Source organism: Malania oleifera, chromosome 9 (genome assembly GCF_029873635.1).
Source record: "Malania oleifera isolate guangnan ecotype guangnan chromosome 9, ASM2987363v1, whole genome shotgun sequence".
Classification (NCBI taxonomy): domain Eukaryota; kingdom Viridiplantae; phylum Streptophyta; class Magnoliopsida; order Santalales; family Ximeniaceae; genus Malania; species Malania oleifera.
In genome coordinates, this window is record NC_080425.1 from 52,982,007 (window position 1) to 52,998,493 (window position 16,487).

General features: G+C 36.6%; 2 protein-coding genes across 10 annotated transcripts in view; both read right to left on the reverse strand.

Annotated features, from left to right (window-relative positions):
* Positions 1–16,487, reverse strand: part of LOC131163714 (auxin response factor 1) — a 42,233-nt gene that overhangs the window by 10,758 nt on the left and 14,988 nt on the right. For all 8 annotated transcript variants that reach the window (XM_058120409.1, XM_058120414.1, XM_058120411.1 and 5 more), the window contains 4 exons: positions 15,123–15,213; positions 14,864–15,028; positions 11,107–11,226; positions 10,906–10,981 (listed from right to left, as the gene is read on the reverse strand). In XM_058120409.1, the coding sequence (XP_057976392.1) occupies positions 10,906–10,981; positions 11,107–11,226; positions 14,864–15,028; positions 15,123–15,213 (452 nt within the window). The remainder of the gene's footprint in view (positions 1–10,905; positions 10,982–11,106; positions 11,227–14,863; positions 15,029–15,122; positions 15,214–16,487) is intronic.
* LOC131163715 (uncharacterized) lies at positions 7,750–10,710 on the reverse strand. Of its 2 annotated transcripts, none has more exons than XM_058120416.1 (2): positions 9,996–10,710; positions 7,750–9,215 (listed from the first exon to the last, which is right to left on the reverse strand). In XM_058120416.1, exon 2 carries the CDS (start codon positions 8,746–8,748, stop codon positions 8,203–8,205), a length of 546 nt encoding a protein of 181 aa, XP_057976399.1. In that variant the 5' UTR covers positions 8,749–9,215; positions 9,996–10,710; the 3' UTR covers positions 7,750–8,202. The 2 variants fall into 2 exon arrangements, with proteins under 2 accessions (XP_057976399.1, XP_057976400.1); XM_058120417.1 differs by having other exon boundaries at positions 7,750–7,979; positions 8,255–10,710.

The window sequence follows — 16,487 nt, forward strand, 5'->3', positions numbered from 1 at the left end:
CTGAACAGGCCGCACAATCTTCCGAGATCATTGCTACCATAGCAAAGCTTACCGAGGCCTTCAATGATTTCAAAGTGGATGTTGACTCTAAGTTTTACATGATTCGAGAGGATATAGACACGTTGAGTGAGACTTTGCAAGCAAACTTTCAAATCCTCAACGATCGCTTCAATAGCTTTGAAGGCACCTCCACCTCGAAAGGGAAGGCACCAATGGAAGTAAGCTCATCTGAGGACTATGACTAGGACTGCAACATGAGAGGGGGATCAGTTGTTTAATTTGAAAACATTTGATGTTATTATGTTTTTATTTAAAACACTCAACTTCTTTTTATTATTATGCTTTGAACATATTGGATATGCTATTTATGCAAACTCGAAAATTAATTTATAAAATGCATGAGATGATTATGAACTGCATGTTGGATATTAACTGCAATGCTTGTGAACTGCTTGCTGATAAGTTGGATTATATGAAAGCTTCTGCATTCTTGATGCAGACTATGGTATAGCTATTAATCTTGTTTGAATATTTCTGACAGCTTCTGCATGCTTGATGCAGACCATAGTATAGTCATTTTAACTGTTTATGAAAGCTTCTGCATGCTTGATGCAAATCATGGCATAGTTAGTATCTCTATTGAATAATTCTATGAGCTTCTGCATGCTGGATGCAGACATTATTATAGATACTGATATTGTTGCGAATTGCATGCTGGATAGTTGAATAGGATGTTGCATGCTGGTTATGTATTGTTATGCTAGCTTCTGCATGCTGGATGCAGACAATTGCGAATTGCATGCTGTTTAGCTGAATAGGATGATGCATGCTGGTTGAGTAAACGAACAAAAATCGTGTTGAGAACTGCTTGCTTCATAGTGGGTATTAGGTTGAGGCAAGCTGGTTGAGTGTCATTCTGAATACTGAATGCATAAATGAAAATTCATCTGTGGTATAAACTGAAAATATGCACATATGACAACACTTGAGCAAATATAAGATCCATTCTATCTTAAAAGTCTTGTGCATCATAGTAACCTGGCTCTTGAACCTTTCCTAACAATGCTGCAAATGATATACAATTTCTACGATTTTAGGAAATTATGGTTCATGGAATTAAATTTATGAGTCATACAATTAAACTATCATGGAATTAAACTCATGAGTCATATGATGAAACTATTGGAAATGGTAGTTGAACAAATATTAAGATTAGAAACGAAAGTCTCAGAAAATCAATTTGGTTTTATGCTTGGGAAATCTACCACAGAAGCTATATATCTTTTAAGAGGATTAACGGAAAAGTTTAGGAAAAAGAAGAGGGACTTGCATATGATATTTATTGACCTAGAGAAAGGATATGATAGGATATCTAGGGAAGTTCTATGGTGGGTTTTAGAAAAAAAGGATGTATGTAATAGGTATACTGATGTCATTAAGGATATGTACGATGGAGTAATGACTAATGTAAGGACTATAGATGGAGAAACTAGAGAATTTCCAATCACCATAGGTGTAAATCAAGGATTCGCTTTGAATCCTTATCTTTTTGTTTTAGTGATGGACCAACTAACTAAGAGTATTCAAAAGGAGGTTTCATGGTGTATGTTGTTTGCAAATGATATTGTATTAATTAATGAAACTAGGGACGGAGTAGAGGATGAGTTAAAATTATGAAAAGAAACTTTCAAATCTAGAGGTCTTAGGATAAGTAGAAATAAGACAGAACATATGAAATGTAATTTTAGTAATGATAGGAGGAATATTAGAGACAAAGTTAAACTTGATGATGAAGAAATAAATAGCACTCGTAGATTTCGATACCTTGGATCTATTTTGCGAGCTGAAGGAGAAATTAAAGATGATATAATGCATAAAATTAAAGCAGGTTCGGTAAAATGGAGAAGTGTTTCAAGTGTGCTCTGTGATCGTAGAATACCCTTAAAATTAAAAGGAAAGTTTTATAGGACAGCTATAAGACCAACTACGCTATATGGATCAGAATGTTGAGCGACAAAGAAACTGAATATCCAAAAAGTAAAAGTTGTCGAGATGAGAATGCTTAGATAGATGAGTGGTATAACATTGAAAGACAAATTAAGGAATGAACATATTCGCAGTAAGTTAGGTATAGCTCCTATAAAAGATAAGATAAGGGAGGGACGAATCAGATGGTATGGACACTTGCAACGTAGGCCACATAGTGCGCCAGTGAGGAAGAGTGAATGAGTTACTCTAGGGGGGCAGTAGAAAGGGTAGGGGTAGGGGTAGACCTAAAATAACTTGGAAGGAGATGGTGAGTAAGGATTTAATACTTGAATCTACCAAAAGAAATGGCCCATGATTGCATAAATTGGCAGAAAAAAGATTCATATAGCTAACCCTGGGACTTAAGGCTTGGTTTTTTGTTGTTGTTGTTGTACGATTCATGGACACCAGTTGGCCTAGCTTTATATCTAAGATTACATTTAGGACTCAAAAGGTTGCTTATACTGGTTTGTGTACTCAAATTGAATTAATTCATACGTATAAGTAATTCTTTTCATCTAAGCATACTTTTATGTCAAAAGGGGGAGTTAGTCAATAAGGGAATTTTCTTCAAGTATACATTGTTTCTCTTGTCCCTCACACCTTTTGATGATGTCAAAAGGGGGAGAATGATTGAGCAAAACTCGTAACTTGTGCTCACCTATCTTAACTTTGGCTTAGAATTCAAAAAGGGGAGAATATTTCAAAAGGGGGGAGAATATTTGAGTAAAATTCAAAATTTATATCTTACCCTCGCCCATCTTTTGGATTGAAGTATGATTTAAAGTTTACTATGACTGATATTCAAAATCTATTACTTAACTCACAATAATCCTAAGACACAACATGATATTTCTACACAACTATTGCTATATATGTGTATCTTATGACTTATATTATTTGAAAATTATTTCAAAGTCATTTTCAATGCTAGATGCAATCTAATTTGAACTCTAAAGTTTTCAACCTGAAAAATTCTAAAGTCTTCATTTGAATATGCTTGAACTGAGATTTATCGTCTATTTTTTTTAATTTATGCATATTGTGAGGGGGAGCCTTGTTAGGCTACCTCATTTTTCTCATGTGTTTATCATCATCAAAAAGGGAGAGATTGTTGACTTTTTAAGCTTGATCCCATTTTGATAATGACAAACCAAAGCATCTCATTTGTGCTTTAAGTATGTGAACAAGAATGACCTTGAGAAAGCACAATGACCAATGCGAAATGGAAGCCATGAAGCACTCAAAGATGACACATTACCAGGCATATTCCATGAAGTATTTGAAGAACAAGAACTGAAAACTTAAGAGAATTTTCTTTTGGAATGCATTTAGGATTGATTGTAAGTACACATTTAAATGAATTTGAAGTGGAGCTCATACTCGACCGTAGATGGACCTTAGGAACTTAATTTTTCATGGAAAACCATTTTATTAAAATGATAAACAATTTCAAAAGGTCTAAAATGAGTTTGAACATGAAAAAGCCCAAAAACTCAAAATTATAAGCCAGTCGGGCGACCAGATGTATAGTTTGGTAGATGGAAGTTCATTAAGTATGATCCGGGCAATCGAAAATCGCTATTCTAGAAATTGCCCTCAGTTCAGGCGACTGATCCTCTTGGTCCGGTCGACCGGATTTCTCGGGAAAAGCCCAAAACGGCTATAAAACAATCATATTTTTTTCAATAAAATATATATTTAATACTCCAACAGCCATAAAAAGGCTATATTTCAAATTTTCCTATAAATACTAGGCTTGGAGTGTTTGAAAACAACTTGGAACAACCTTTGAACATCTTTGAATATCCTTGAATCTTTGAGCAACATTTATACACATCTTTCACTTCATTTTCAAGTTCTCTCATTCTTGTTTTTCAAACTACATTAGAGAACACCATCCTACTCTACTGAGCTTCAAATCATATTCATTGAGAGTGTATTAGCTTGCTTTGATTTTGTACTCATCAGCTCTTGAAGGAGCAATCTTTGTCAACAACCTTTGTATTTCATTCAACTCTCGCGGTTCTAGTTTGAATCGTGCCAAGCAAGGGGATATTGCTTGGAGAGGTATCTCCGCCTACAAAGAGGAATTGTAAGGGTATCCCCACCCAAGTGAAGGAGGGATTGAAGAGGCAGCTCCGCCTTGTTGAAAGGAGCAAATAGTGGAAATCCTCAAGTGGTTTTCTTGCGGCAAGGATGTAAGCGGGTATAGTCGAACCTTGCAAATCTCGGAATCATTTTCTCTATCCCTACTCTCTTTAAATTTCCACACATGTATGTTTATATATATATATAACCTTGTAAATCTCGATATCGTTTTCTCTATCCCTACTCTCTTTAAATTTCCACACATGTATGTTTATATAAATATATATATTGTTGTGATTGTTTTACATACACTAAACTCAAGCTTGATATAGAAAGTTTTTTCCCGATTTATCTTTTTTTTTTTTTAATATATTAAATAATACCCTTTTTGGGAAAATAATTCCCGGAATGACTCTAACGTAATCTCGCTACTTGGAGTAGCGAGATTTGCCACGTGTCACTTCGGGAATTATTCTCCTAAAAAAATATTATTTAATACATATTTTTTTTTTAAAAATAAATCGGCAAAAAACTCAGCAAAAGCTAAAGTGATTTTGAAAAGTGCAAAGTGCTCTCAAATACGTCAGCCAGACTAGACCCAGAGCAGGCCCAGACTAGACCCTTCCACTCCCTCTGCCATCCCGTCAGGCACCCCCAAAGAAAAATAATTTATTATTATTTCTTTGTTAAATATTTATGGAGGTAATAACCAGCTCATCTCATGGGCTGCCAGTAAAAAATGATCATACAAAAATATCATTTGCAGGTAATAACCAGGATGGCCAACACCATACTGCTAATTCCATCACGGAAGTTGAGGAAGAAGAAAGAGAGGATAAAAAAGCAACACTGCAATAATGCCCTCCCTCCTCCCTATCACAAATCAAAACATAGCAAGCATGGGGTTAGTAGTGTTGCAAGGAAAAGTTCAAGTTGCTAGTGGTGTTGCAAGGAAAAGTTCAAGTTGCAGGAGAAGGGACAGATCTAGACGGGGCTTGCAAGTGTTGATTGAGGATGAGCATCATCAAAAGGATGAAGAGGAAAGAATGATTGACAAACTGCTGTTGCATTACAGTAAGAAACCATCAACCTATGAACCAGAAAAGGTGAAACAAAAATTAAGAGCCAGTCCTTTGCACCACAATTCCCTTGATGTTGCTGAATTGAAGCACCACAGAAGCAGAGATGAGCCTGAAGTGAAATCTAAGAAGGTTTCTACCACAGTAAGATCATCTTCTCTTCCTCGGGAACAAGCACCTCCTTTGGAGGCTGCAAAAACATTTACCCGTGCCTCTTCCCTCCAGCCAAATATGTTGAGTCCTGCCTGGCACATGCACAGTGCATCCTAAGCTACCGGACTACGATGATTTGGCTGCACAGTTTGCAGCTATGAAGGCAAAGTAAGTATTCTAGAGCATTTGGGATTCTTTATCATCAAATATCCATATATTGCATTGATGCCATCTCTTTGGAGGTTAAGCTTAATTCTATTAGTTGAGTTGGACCATAGCACCACTTGCATGGATACGACCCTTTGTACAATGGGCTAGCATTACTCTTTCTTAATCCATAGCATTTGTAGGCACTATGATTAGCTCTTTGTGAAAATCAAGTCTTTATTATCTATAAGACGATTCTTCCCTAAATTGGCAGTATGGTGTTGGCCATCCTAGTTATTACCTGCAAATGATATTTTTGTATGATCATTTTTTACTAGCAACCCATGAGATGAGCAGGTTATTACGTCCATAAATATTTAACAAAGAAATAATAATAAATTATTTTTCTATGGGGGTGGCTGATGGGATGGCAGAGGGAGTGGAAGGGTCTAGTTTGGGCTGCTCTGGGTCTAGTCTGGCTAACGTACATGAAAGCACTTTGCACTTTTCAAAAACACTTTACCTTTTGCTGAGTTTTTTCCCGATTTAATTTTTTAAAAATATATATATATTAATAATTTTTTTTTTAGGAGAATAATTCCCAGAGTGACAAGTCGCAAATCTCGCTACTTACGCCAGAGTCATTCTGAGAATTATTTTCCTAAAAAATGTATTATTTAATATATTTAAAAAAAAAAAAGATAAATCGAGAAAAAACTCTTGATATAGACCGTGAATCGGTTAAATAGTTTGGTAATTTTTTTAAATACCCAATTCATCCCACCCCCCCCCCATTGGGATATCACCAATTCTAGCAGGGGGCAACACTAGAGGTCTTCGCTGGTATACCATGCCTAGCTGGAACCTTTCAACATGAGTACTAGGAGCACTAAAAGTGTCATCAAAAGAAGGCAAGAAAGCAACAGAAGACTCCGGTGAGGAAGACATAGGAAAGAACCATTGATTTTCAAAAAAGAGCACATTCCTCGAAACACGAACCCAAATAGAGTTTGGATCATAACATAAATAACCATTTTGTGTGAAACTATATCCCAAGAAGGCACAACGGATGGATTGGGCAGAAAGCTCGTTTTTGTCCGGTGGGGGAAGATGCATAAAGCATACACCCAAAAATGTGAAGATTTGTATTGGTAGGATTGTGATGATAAAGCCTGAAATAAAGAGACTCAAAATCCAAAACTTGGGAAGGAAGTCTATTTCTAAGAAAGGCTGCTGTGGTAAGTGCTTCTACCCAAAACGTAAGAGGAACTAAAGACTCAATGAGCATGGTTCGGACAACATCTAAAAGATGACAATTCTTTCGTTCAGCTACTCCATTTTGTTGTGGAGTATATGAATAAAAATGTTGAGAGATAATACCTTTAGATTGCAAGAAATATTGGAACTCATGAGACATATATTCCCCACCCGAGTCGGACCAAAGAATTTTAACAGCAGCTGAAAATTGAGTGTCAACAAGAGCTAAGAACAGTTTGAACGCATGAAAAACTTCTTATTTGCGCCGCAAAAAATACACCCATGTATATCTGCTGTAGTCATCAATAAATGTCAAAATATTTGTATTGGGCATGAGAAATAATAGGACTAATACCCCAGATATCACTAAGAATGATCTCAAAACTGTGGGTGGCTCTACTTCCTTCAGAAGGAAAGGGCAAAGTCTTACTTTTGCCAAGTTTACAAGTTGCACAATCAGGAAACATAGTGGAAGAAGAATGCTCTTTATTATTCAATAGACCAGATTTCAACAAATAAGTTAGAACCCTAGAATTAGGATGACCAAGGCGCTTATACAAGACTTCATTTGACACTCTAGAATTATTACAAAGTAAAGATGGTACAGAGAAAGAAGGTAAGCTTCGTGGAACAGGTAGTTGTAGAGAAAAGAGACGTCCATGCTTAGGCCACTTCGCTATCAACTACCCTGACATCTGATCCTGCACAACACAACCATCAAGCAGCTGAAATTTGAGTGTCAACAAGAGCAAAGAACAGTTTGAACGCATGAAAAACTTCTTATTTGTGCTGCAAAAAATACACCCATATATATATGCTGTAGTCATCAATAAATGTTACAAAATACTTGTATTGGGCATGAGAAATAATAGGACGAATACCCCAGACATCACTAAGAATGATCTCAAAACTGTGGGTGGCTCTACTTCCTTTAGAAGGAAAGGGTAAAGTCCTACTTTTGCCAAGTTTAAAAGTTGCACAATCAGGAAACATATTGGGAGAAGAATGCTCTTTATTATTCAATAGACCAGATTTCAACAAATAAGATAGAACCCTAGAATTAGGATGACCAAGGCGCTTATGCCAGACTTCATTTGACACTAGACTTATTACAAAGTAAAGACAGTACAGAGAAAAAGGTAAGCTTCGTGGAGCAGGTAGTTGTAGAGAAAAGAGACGTCCATGCTTAGGCCCCTTCGCTATCAACTACCCTAACATCTGATCCTGCACAGCACAACCACCATGAGTAAAACGTACATCATAATTTTAGTCCACAAGCTGGCCAACAGAAACTAAATTCACAGAGAGTTTAGGTGATACAAGAACATCCTTAAAGGATGAAGATACATCACCAACTGCCACAATGGGTAGAGCACTACCATTGGCTGTTTGAATATGTTTGAGCCATGATATTCTTTGACATTACTTAAGCCATGGAGAGAATTAGTCATGTCATTATAAGCACCCGAGTATCCAAGAGGGAGATGAAGAACCAGTACCTTGAAGACCCAATGCTGAAAATGCACTCAACCATTTCTTGCACCATTTCTCGAGTTAGAAAAGGTTCTGGAGGCTGTAAAGCAACAGCAGAAGTTGCAGCAGTAGCAGCAGGCATAGCTGGCTCTAAGTCACCAGTAACAACAGCATGATAGACCTTGTTGGAGCATGAAGGACGAATATTACAGTCCCTAATAATGTGCCCTGGCTGCTTGCAGTAATTACAAAATTTCTGAGGACAGTTGGGGGCAATATGGCAATATTTCTTGCAACTGTAGCACTGTGTGGTGCTCATGGCAAGACCCTTCCCCTTGCCATGAGCAACATAGGCAACTGAGACAGTATTAGAAGCAACACGAGACTGCTCCATAATATTTTGAGTATTGAGGCGTTGTTCCTCATACAAGAGTTCACTAAGACAGGCCTCCAAAGTCAGAACAGGATCTCTATTTACTAGAGAGGCACGAATAGATTCAAAGTCAGGCTTCAATTTCATTAGAAATTGGTCTCTTTGGCTGGTTTTCTGTACGTGTTGTACTGTCGCCAATCCTGCCTCCAATCCTTCTGCAGAGACCGTGGCTGTAACAAGGTCGGAATAATCATTCCAAAAATTCAGAAAACCATAGTAGTCTTGAACTGATAGATCCCCTTGAGTATAGTTAGCAATGGCCAACTCAAGCTGGAAGTGCCTAGCATTGTTGTCTTGGTTATAGACTTGCTTGAGATAATTCTACATAGCCTTTGCAGATCTATGAGGACACAGAGAATCAGATGTGGCTCCATAGAACCAAGAATCCAGAACATGATTTGATTATCTTTGGCATCCCAAGCTGCGTGTCGGCCACAGACCTTTCCGCAGTAGATCCCCCTTTGCTGCTGCCGTCTATATGTCCCCACAGCTCTTTACCCTTGAGAAAAGTCTCCAATTGAAACTCCCAAGCAGCATAATTTTTGCCAGTGAATCTGACAGAAACATTATCTAACTTCTCCATAAGTATTGAGGCTATGACTGAGAAAACTAGGACTGACATTTCTTAGAGAATAGCTCTGATACCATAATAGAGTGGTTCAAATTCTCCTCTCTTTTGAGCAGGTCTTTCATTATTTAGTCAAGACTGCCAGTTATACAAGGAAACTTAAATCTATACATACTAATTACACAGTGGTCTTAGGAGGCTATATATGGTAAGCCAACTGAGTAATTTTAGGAATCCATACATGGTAAGCTAAATCTCCTCTCCTATTTATGAAAATATATACAACCTAGATTAATAGCAATTAACAAGGCATAATTTATGGCCTTCTATTGACACTTAAGTTACTTAACTACACAAATGAAAGTTACTTAAGTACACAAATGCTAGAGGTTACTCTAGCAAACTTAGCTCACATATGCCAGCAATCATGTCCATCACCAAAGCCTGCTTAGGCATCCCACCAACATTTAGACATATTAAACCTACTTGTCAAGATTATCATATTGTCTTTGCGATGTGCTCACAACTTGAGCCATCACTACTTTGAAATTTGTTGCAACATGGGTGCAAAAAATCTTATTCCTAGCTTTGCCATGCCTAGACCCGAGGGAAGTGACAATAGAATGGAAAGTGACAACACATGGCAGTGGGGAAGATAAACTTGGTGTCCTAGAGGCAGCTGGTCAATTTACAGCTGGCCCCTCTCTCACAAAAATAAAAAACAAAAAAAAAATTAAAAAAAAATAGAATATCCATCTGTTTAAACCTGGTCATTATGTTTATCCATTTGAGTCCTTGTCTTCAAGAGCGTGTTTGACATCAAATAGAAATGGAAATATTACAGTATGCTTTCCTACTGCAATTGAAGGGACACATCCATCTTCAAGAATGAAGTCCTAAAACAAATAACTAATCATTTCCATGCAAAATATGTGAATAGAATCTTTGAAATGCTATTAAAAAAATAACAATAATTGCAATCACTTTACTTCCAAGAAGTTCATAAACACCAAGGTTGTTAAAATCAGAAGCCTACATGGGATCACAAAGAGGATTGGCAGGACCGGATCACAGGATCAGATCAAGGATTGTAAAATTCTACTGACAATATAAAATAAATATAAAAAATATGAACTTATATGCTATTTTTTAAAATTTCAATAAACCCCGATCATTATGGGAGAATTCATCAAGCCCTTCATTAAAATCATCATCAAGAATATCATTATCATCATCCAAGTAGTGTGGCAAATATCTACATATGTCCTCAACTTAAATATTGATGTCTGACATTTGACCAACTTAATGAACATCAATCTAAAAATAAATTTTTGAGTCCAAATTTTTGTTAAAATTAGATCAACCAATTCACTTCCTAAGTTGTCCAACCCTTGTAAATTTATACAGCACAAACATCAAGACTATAGTACAAGTAATTTTGTAAAAATTTAATAACATAATGTATTGTACGATCTTATCAACCTGTCACAATCCTACCAATCCTGCTACAATCCCACAATTTGCTTTTTCTACATAGGATCCAGATCATTTCAGTAGAGTAGGACTGGAGAATCCTATAATTGGGACCACGAATTTAACAACCATGACAAACACTACTTCAATATAAACTTGAACTAAAAACAAATCAAATTATACGGGTGTAAAATTAAATCAACCTTTAATGATCTCCACTCAGAATCAACCCAACCTGATGATGTATTATCTCCAACACCAACAATTGTGCCACTAAACCTGTAAATTTATGCAACACAGCACTTATTTTAAAAAATAAGCATAATATAATATTAACAGGTTAACAAATATTTTAAGGATGCACTATATCAAAATAATTAGCAAGCTGCAAGCCACACAAATACCTTCTTTCAGGAACTTCCTCACCCTCAAATCTCATCTTAAACCTCATCCCGACAGAAAGCTTGTGCTTCCGGGCTTCAAGATACTTGTTAAGACTCACAATGAACTCAGACCGACTAGTTCTGCACAGGCAAAACATTCATCATTAAAACATATACATTCTTTTAATTTAAAAAATAAAAATAAAAATAAAAGTAAATGTTTTGGAACTGCTAAAGTAAACTATTTCATTTGTGCAGGTAAACATCAATATTTGACTAAATGATTCAGTAAGATTTTGCTTTTTCATGGAGAAAGAAATTGAGACAAAGTAGAATTTTCAAGGAGGATAATTTTTCCTCCTAAAACAATAAAAATACCAAAAAGAAAGAGAAGAACAAAAAAAAACCACAGGCAAAAAGTAAAGCTAACAAATTCATCCAATCAGAATGCGAATTAGAGGGGGGAAACTGCCCAACAACCAGAAAAGAAAGCACAGTTGCAAAAAAGGAGAAAATCTCATCCCAAATCGAATATATACGCAAAAAGCAACCATGAAAAATATGAGCATTCCTCTTCAACCAAACCACTAATAAAACAGAAAGAGCTACAAACTATCATAACCTTCTCACATACTTACAAGTTACATACTTCAGAACACCAAAGAGTAATCAACAAAAAGGCCTCTCAAGAGCTACGGCACATCCACATATACCAAAGAAACCAAAAATCTTATTCCATAAGCTCCAAACCACCAAGAAGGGAGTGTGAGTGTGAGCCCCCTTCACTGGCGTAACACCTCATACAAATGTTAGGAGACAAAGCCTTCTAAGGTATTCTATATTAAGGATACGGATGTTCATTGCCACTTTGGCTTTCCATAAGCAATTAACGAGAGGAAAAGTATTAAAAAAGCAAATTAAATGAAAATGAGAAGATTTACAACAGAGCACCCAAGAGGCATCCTTTTTTTTTGGGGGGGGATAAAAGTAGAATTATACTACAAAAGAAAGAGATTACAATGCATCAGAGGGCAAGAAGTTCTCCTCAAATAAAAATAAAATGAAACAAATTAAAATAACAAGGCTAAACCCCTAGAATCAAACCAAAAGCAGAAGACCATAAATAATCCAAAAACAAAAAAGAATCCTCCACGACATCCGTGGATCCATCATCCTCCCATTAAAAATTCTAGAACGACACTACAACCAAATACTCCACAGTGGCACTATGTATTCTGCTTACGAGAACCAAAACCCTTACTAACTTCAAAGGAGAAAACCGATACAAAGACATTGGGCATACCCAAAGCTCCCCAAACACACCAAATGCCCCAAAATAAGGGCAATGTAAAATAAATAAATAAAGAAGGAGCATTTAGTTCACAATTTTGGAAACAAAGAAAGCAAACATATGGAGACAAAGCTTTCAAAAGTCTTCTAAACTAGAACCAATTATTATAATCCATCCTGTCAAGACTGGCAGACCAAATAAAAGCCTTAATTTAGACAGAGTTTAGGCTTTCCAAAACTAGAAGTAAAAAGGAAACCTAGAACCATTGAGATCAGGATGGACCTGGTTGAAAATGATTTGCAAAGAACTCCCTTGACCCATCCAAAACCCACACTCTACAATCAACATGAGAAGGAAAAACATAAAAATCTAACCCCAAGAGTTGGGTCAATTCCCCAGCTTAACCCACTCAAATTCCTCCTAGAGAACAATTACAAGAGACAATGGCCTCCTCAAGAACCAACAATTTAGAAATAGAAGCATTATGACAATTTGAGAGACTATAAAGGTGAGGAAATGCGCTATACAAATGTAAGTATGGTTCATTCCTCAGCTTTGCCAAGACAGGACAATTCTGTGGCCCAAGACTTTGCTCAGAGTAATCAGAGCATAAGAAGGATGAAAGCCTTTTTACAGGTCCTACCCCCCCCCCCCCCGGGACGTTTCTCTATTTGGTTTTTTTCCCCCTTCTGCTTCTTGTTCATCTGCATTTTTTTTTTTTGTTTATGGATGTTACCCAAGCAAAAAATAAGTCCATATCCTTGCATCCCTTTTCTAAGAAGGCCGTGAGGAATCCAACAAACTAAGAAGCAAAGAAATCTCTTAAGCCTCCCGATATTGAGATTCCCACAAAAGTCAAAAATTCATGAAACACAATCCCAGTCAAGAAAGGAGAAATTGCATCCATATTATTCTTGAGAGACCAAGAAGCAAAAAATAAGCCCATATCCTTGCATCCATTCTATTAGAAGGCCGTAAAGAACCCAACAAACAAGGAAGCAGAGAAATCTCTTAAGCCTCCCTATTATTGAGATTCTCACAGAAGTCAAAAACTCATGAAACACATTGCCAGTCAAGAAAGATGAAAATGCATCAATATCATTCTTGAGAGACACTCTTCTCAAAGCCATATCCTTAAGTGAGTAGATTCTCCAAATGATTAATACACTCCATATATTCAAATGTTAGCCTTCCTAACCCTAGAATCACTAAAAACCTCCACATTCCAGTTCTTCAGTCTCCTTGAGATGTCTCAGTTTTCAATCTCTTTGATCTTCATAAACCAAAACCCTCCCAACTCTCAGAGAAATATTGATTCTCAAATTCTCCTCAACAAAAGAAAGGAAAGGTGAGTGAACCACACATTCCATTTCTTCAGTCTCCTTGAGATGATTCAATTCAATCTCTTCAATCTTCATAAACCAAAAACCCTCCCAACTCTCAGTGGAATATTTATTCTCAAATTCTCCTCAACAAAAGAAAGGAAAGGTGAGTGAACCACACATTTTCAGTCTGGAACAGAATAGGACCACACTTAACTCTACAAGATTTTAAGGATAAGTAGAAAATGTTCTAAAACTGGTCTAGCTACAACCTCTTGCGAAAGATTAGTAACTAAAGGCATCCTCCCTGGACCTCCCAAACGCTACAGCATAAGAATCTATCTAGGTGACTAGCCACTAAACAATCCACCCCACCCAAAGATAATAATTAATGAGAGCTTCTTTGAGATAGGATGCAGTATTTGGCTTCCCTTAGGCTTCTGTTTTCAAGATGACATCCAAGACTAGAAGGCTTTATTAAATTGATGCTCTTTTTATTTATTTATTTTATATTCTATTTTTCGTAAGCGAGGGCTTCTTTTTCTCCATTGTTATATCAGTTTTATTATATCAGTTTCTTCTTTCTCTTTTCAATAAAGCTTTTTATCTATTAAAAATAAATAACTATATATATATATATATATATATATATATATATACATATCATATGAACTCCCAAAATGTGTACTATCAGGTCAGGTGAATTCAATAACTGACACCTATTGGCATTCAGCCTTCTTTCAATTTTCAGGGCCTGTCAAAAGTGAATAAAGTACTTGTCGTGGATATCATTGCAGTGGCCAAAGGAAATCCCCCAACACTAGTAAATTTCTCAAGACACTTCATGCTAGAGGGAGAGAACACGGCATCAGCATCAATCAAAAAATGCTCAAAGATGTTTTCCACCTTAAAGAACACCTAAATTATGCCAGCAACAAGAATCAAGTTCAGTCTCTAAAAATAGAAATTCCCTACATTAACATCACTAGCCTTGTTACCTCACAATTTGTGTGCTCTCCTCAGCCAATATTGTCAGGAGCAAAAAGATTAATAGACAAGACCAAGAAATTTCAAAACTAATCAAAATACATACAGCTATCAACAAAATTAGCGTTGGCAAAGTAAAGATGCATTCATCTTTCTGTAATTTGGATGGGATCAAAACCTTGGTTTATAAAAGACAGAGAAGAGAGTTCCAGTGGCTATAGCATGCGAAGCTGTAGCAAGAACCCCCAGATGCATGCTGTGACTGGATATCACAGACGAAGGCATATTGCTAAGCTGTCTCATAAGCCTCCTTACTCCAACTCGTAGCTCTCCATTTTCGCCTCTGAAATTTAAAAAAAAAAAAAATGCAATCATGTTTGGTGAGGAAGCAACAAAAGTAAAAATAAATTAACATCATAATACATGATAAAAATCACCTTAGGAATATAAATGCATCTCCAGCTACTAATTTTTTGGCACTAACGAAGACGCTCCAGCCAGTCGTAAGCAAATGACGCCTAGGTTGCCCTGCAAAAGATGTGTCAATTAAGTCGGAGAAACAACAGAAAGATTGAATGATTAATGTACACTTGCAGACTCAGAAGAACCCCACATAGGAACCAGGATGGCGGATTGTCAATAAAATTATCATATTCCCACCATCATGTCGCGACAGAATAAATGACAAGATGCACAATGAAACTAATAACAGTGCAATTAAGAACCAGAAAAGAATCCCAAGGCCCAGCATCTCCTTGATGAGGAAGCTTGCCTATAAGATCCCTAACATGGCACTTAGTCCAGATATTTATGTTCTATGAAAGCCTTGAGTGGACTGGAGATTAGAGCTAACTTCTTTCTTCATTATCAAACTGATAGATTTGTTGTGGCTTAGACTGTTTGGTATTTATGGAGAATCAAGGAATTGTCCAAATACTGTGAGATTTTATGATAATAAGGTTGAGGCTTTAATAGAAGCAAGGAAAAGCTTTGTGGCACCGTGCTTGGTTCGCAATTCTTCAGGTGTTGCAGATTAAAAGAAATGGGATCATAGGACTTTTGAGATCGGTTTATCCTCTGGTTTTGCTTTGGGATAATTTTTTTTTTTTAGCTTTTCTTTCAGCATATTATTCAAATGTTTTCACGACTATTTCTTTACAGTTCCTACACAAGATTAGAGGAATTGGATGGTAGATAAGCAACAATCAAGGATAATAATAATAATAATAATAATAATAACAACGATGGGGACACATTTATCTCTGAAACCCCTACGAAGCATTGCTTTTTTAAAAAATTAAAAAAATTTCCTGGTATATAGGTACAGCAATTCGGTTTTTTGGAAAAATATAACAAGTTGAAACAAATCCAATAGAGGCAATTGACGGGCAATGGTGGTATGGTTTGATTCTTATGCTGACAGTAGCCACGGAGGGAGGCAGCAGTGGAAATAGCAGGTGGCAACAGTGATGGTGGTATATTTTAACGACACGATGGCAGAGTTTTGACAAGCCAATTCCACCTAGGAGTGAATTGTAAAATGATTTGCCTCCTTAGCAGGAAGTACAAGCCAAAGATCTAGGTCTGCCAATGTCCTCAAATCTCTACTGGGCCATTTGGTTTGCAGAATCCTGGGCCATTCCCCTAATGTAAAGCCTAAAGCATCAAATGCCCACATTTTGTTTGCCACAAGAATCCTTCGAAGCAACATATAGGGCGTCTCCAATAATATTCCCATTTGACAAAACCACCAAATACGTGGGTAATTAAAATATAATAATAATAACAAGCCTTAAGTCCCC

Excerpts from the sequence above, each read along its gene's own strand:
- LOC131163715 (XM_058120416.1), bottom strand. The coding sequence starts at position 8,748 with ATGAAATTGAAGCCTGACTTTGAATCTATTCGTGCCTCTCTAGTAAAT.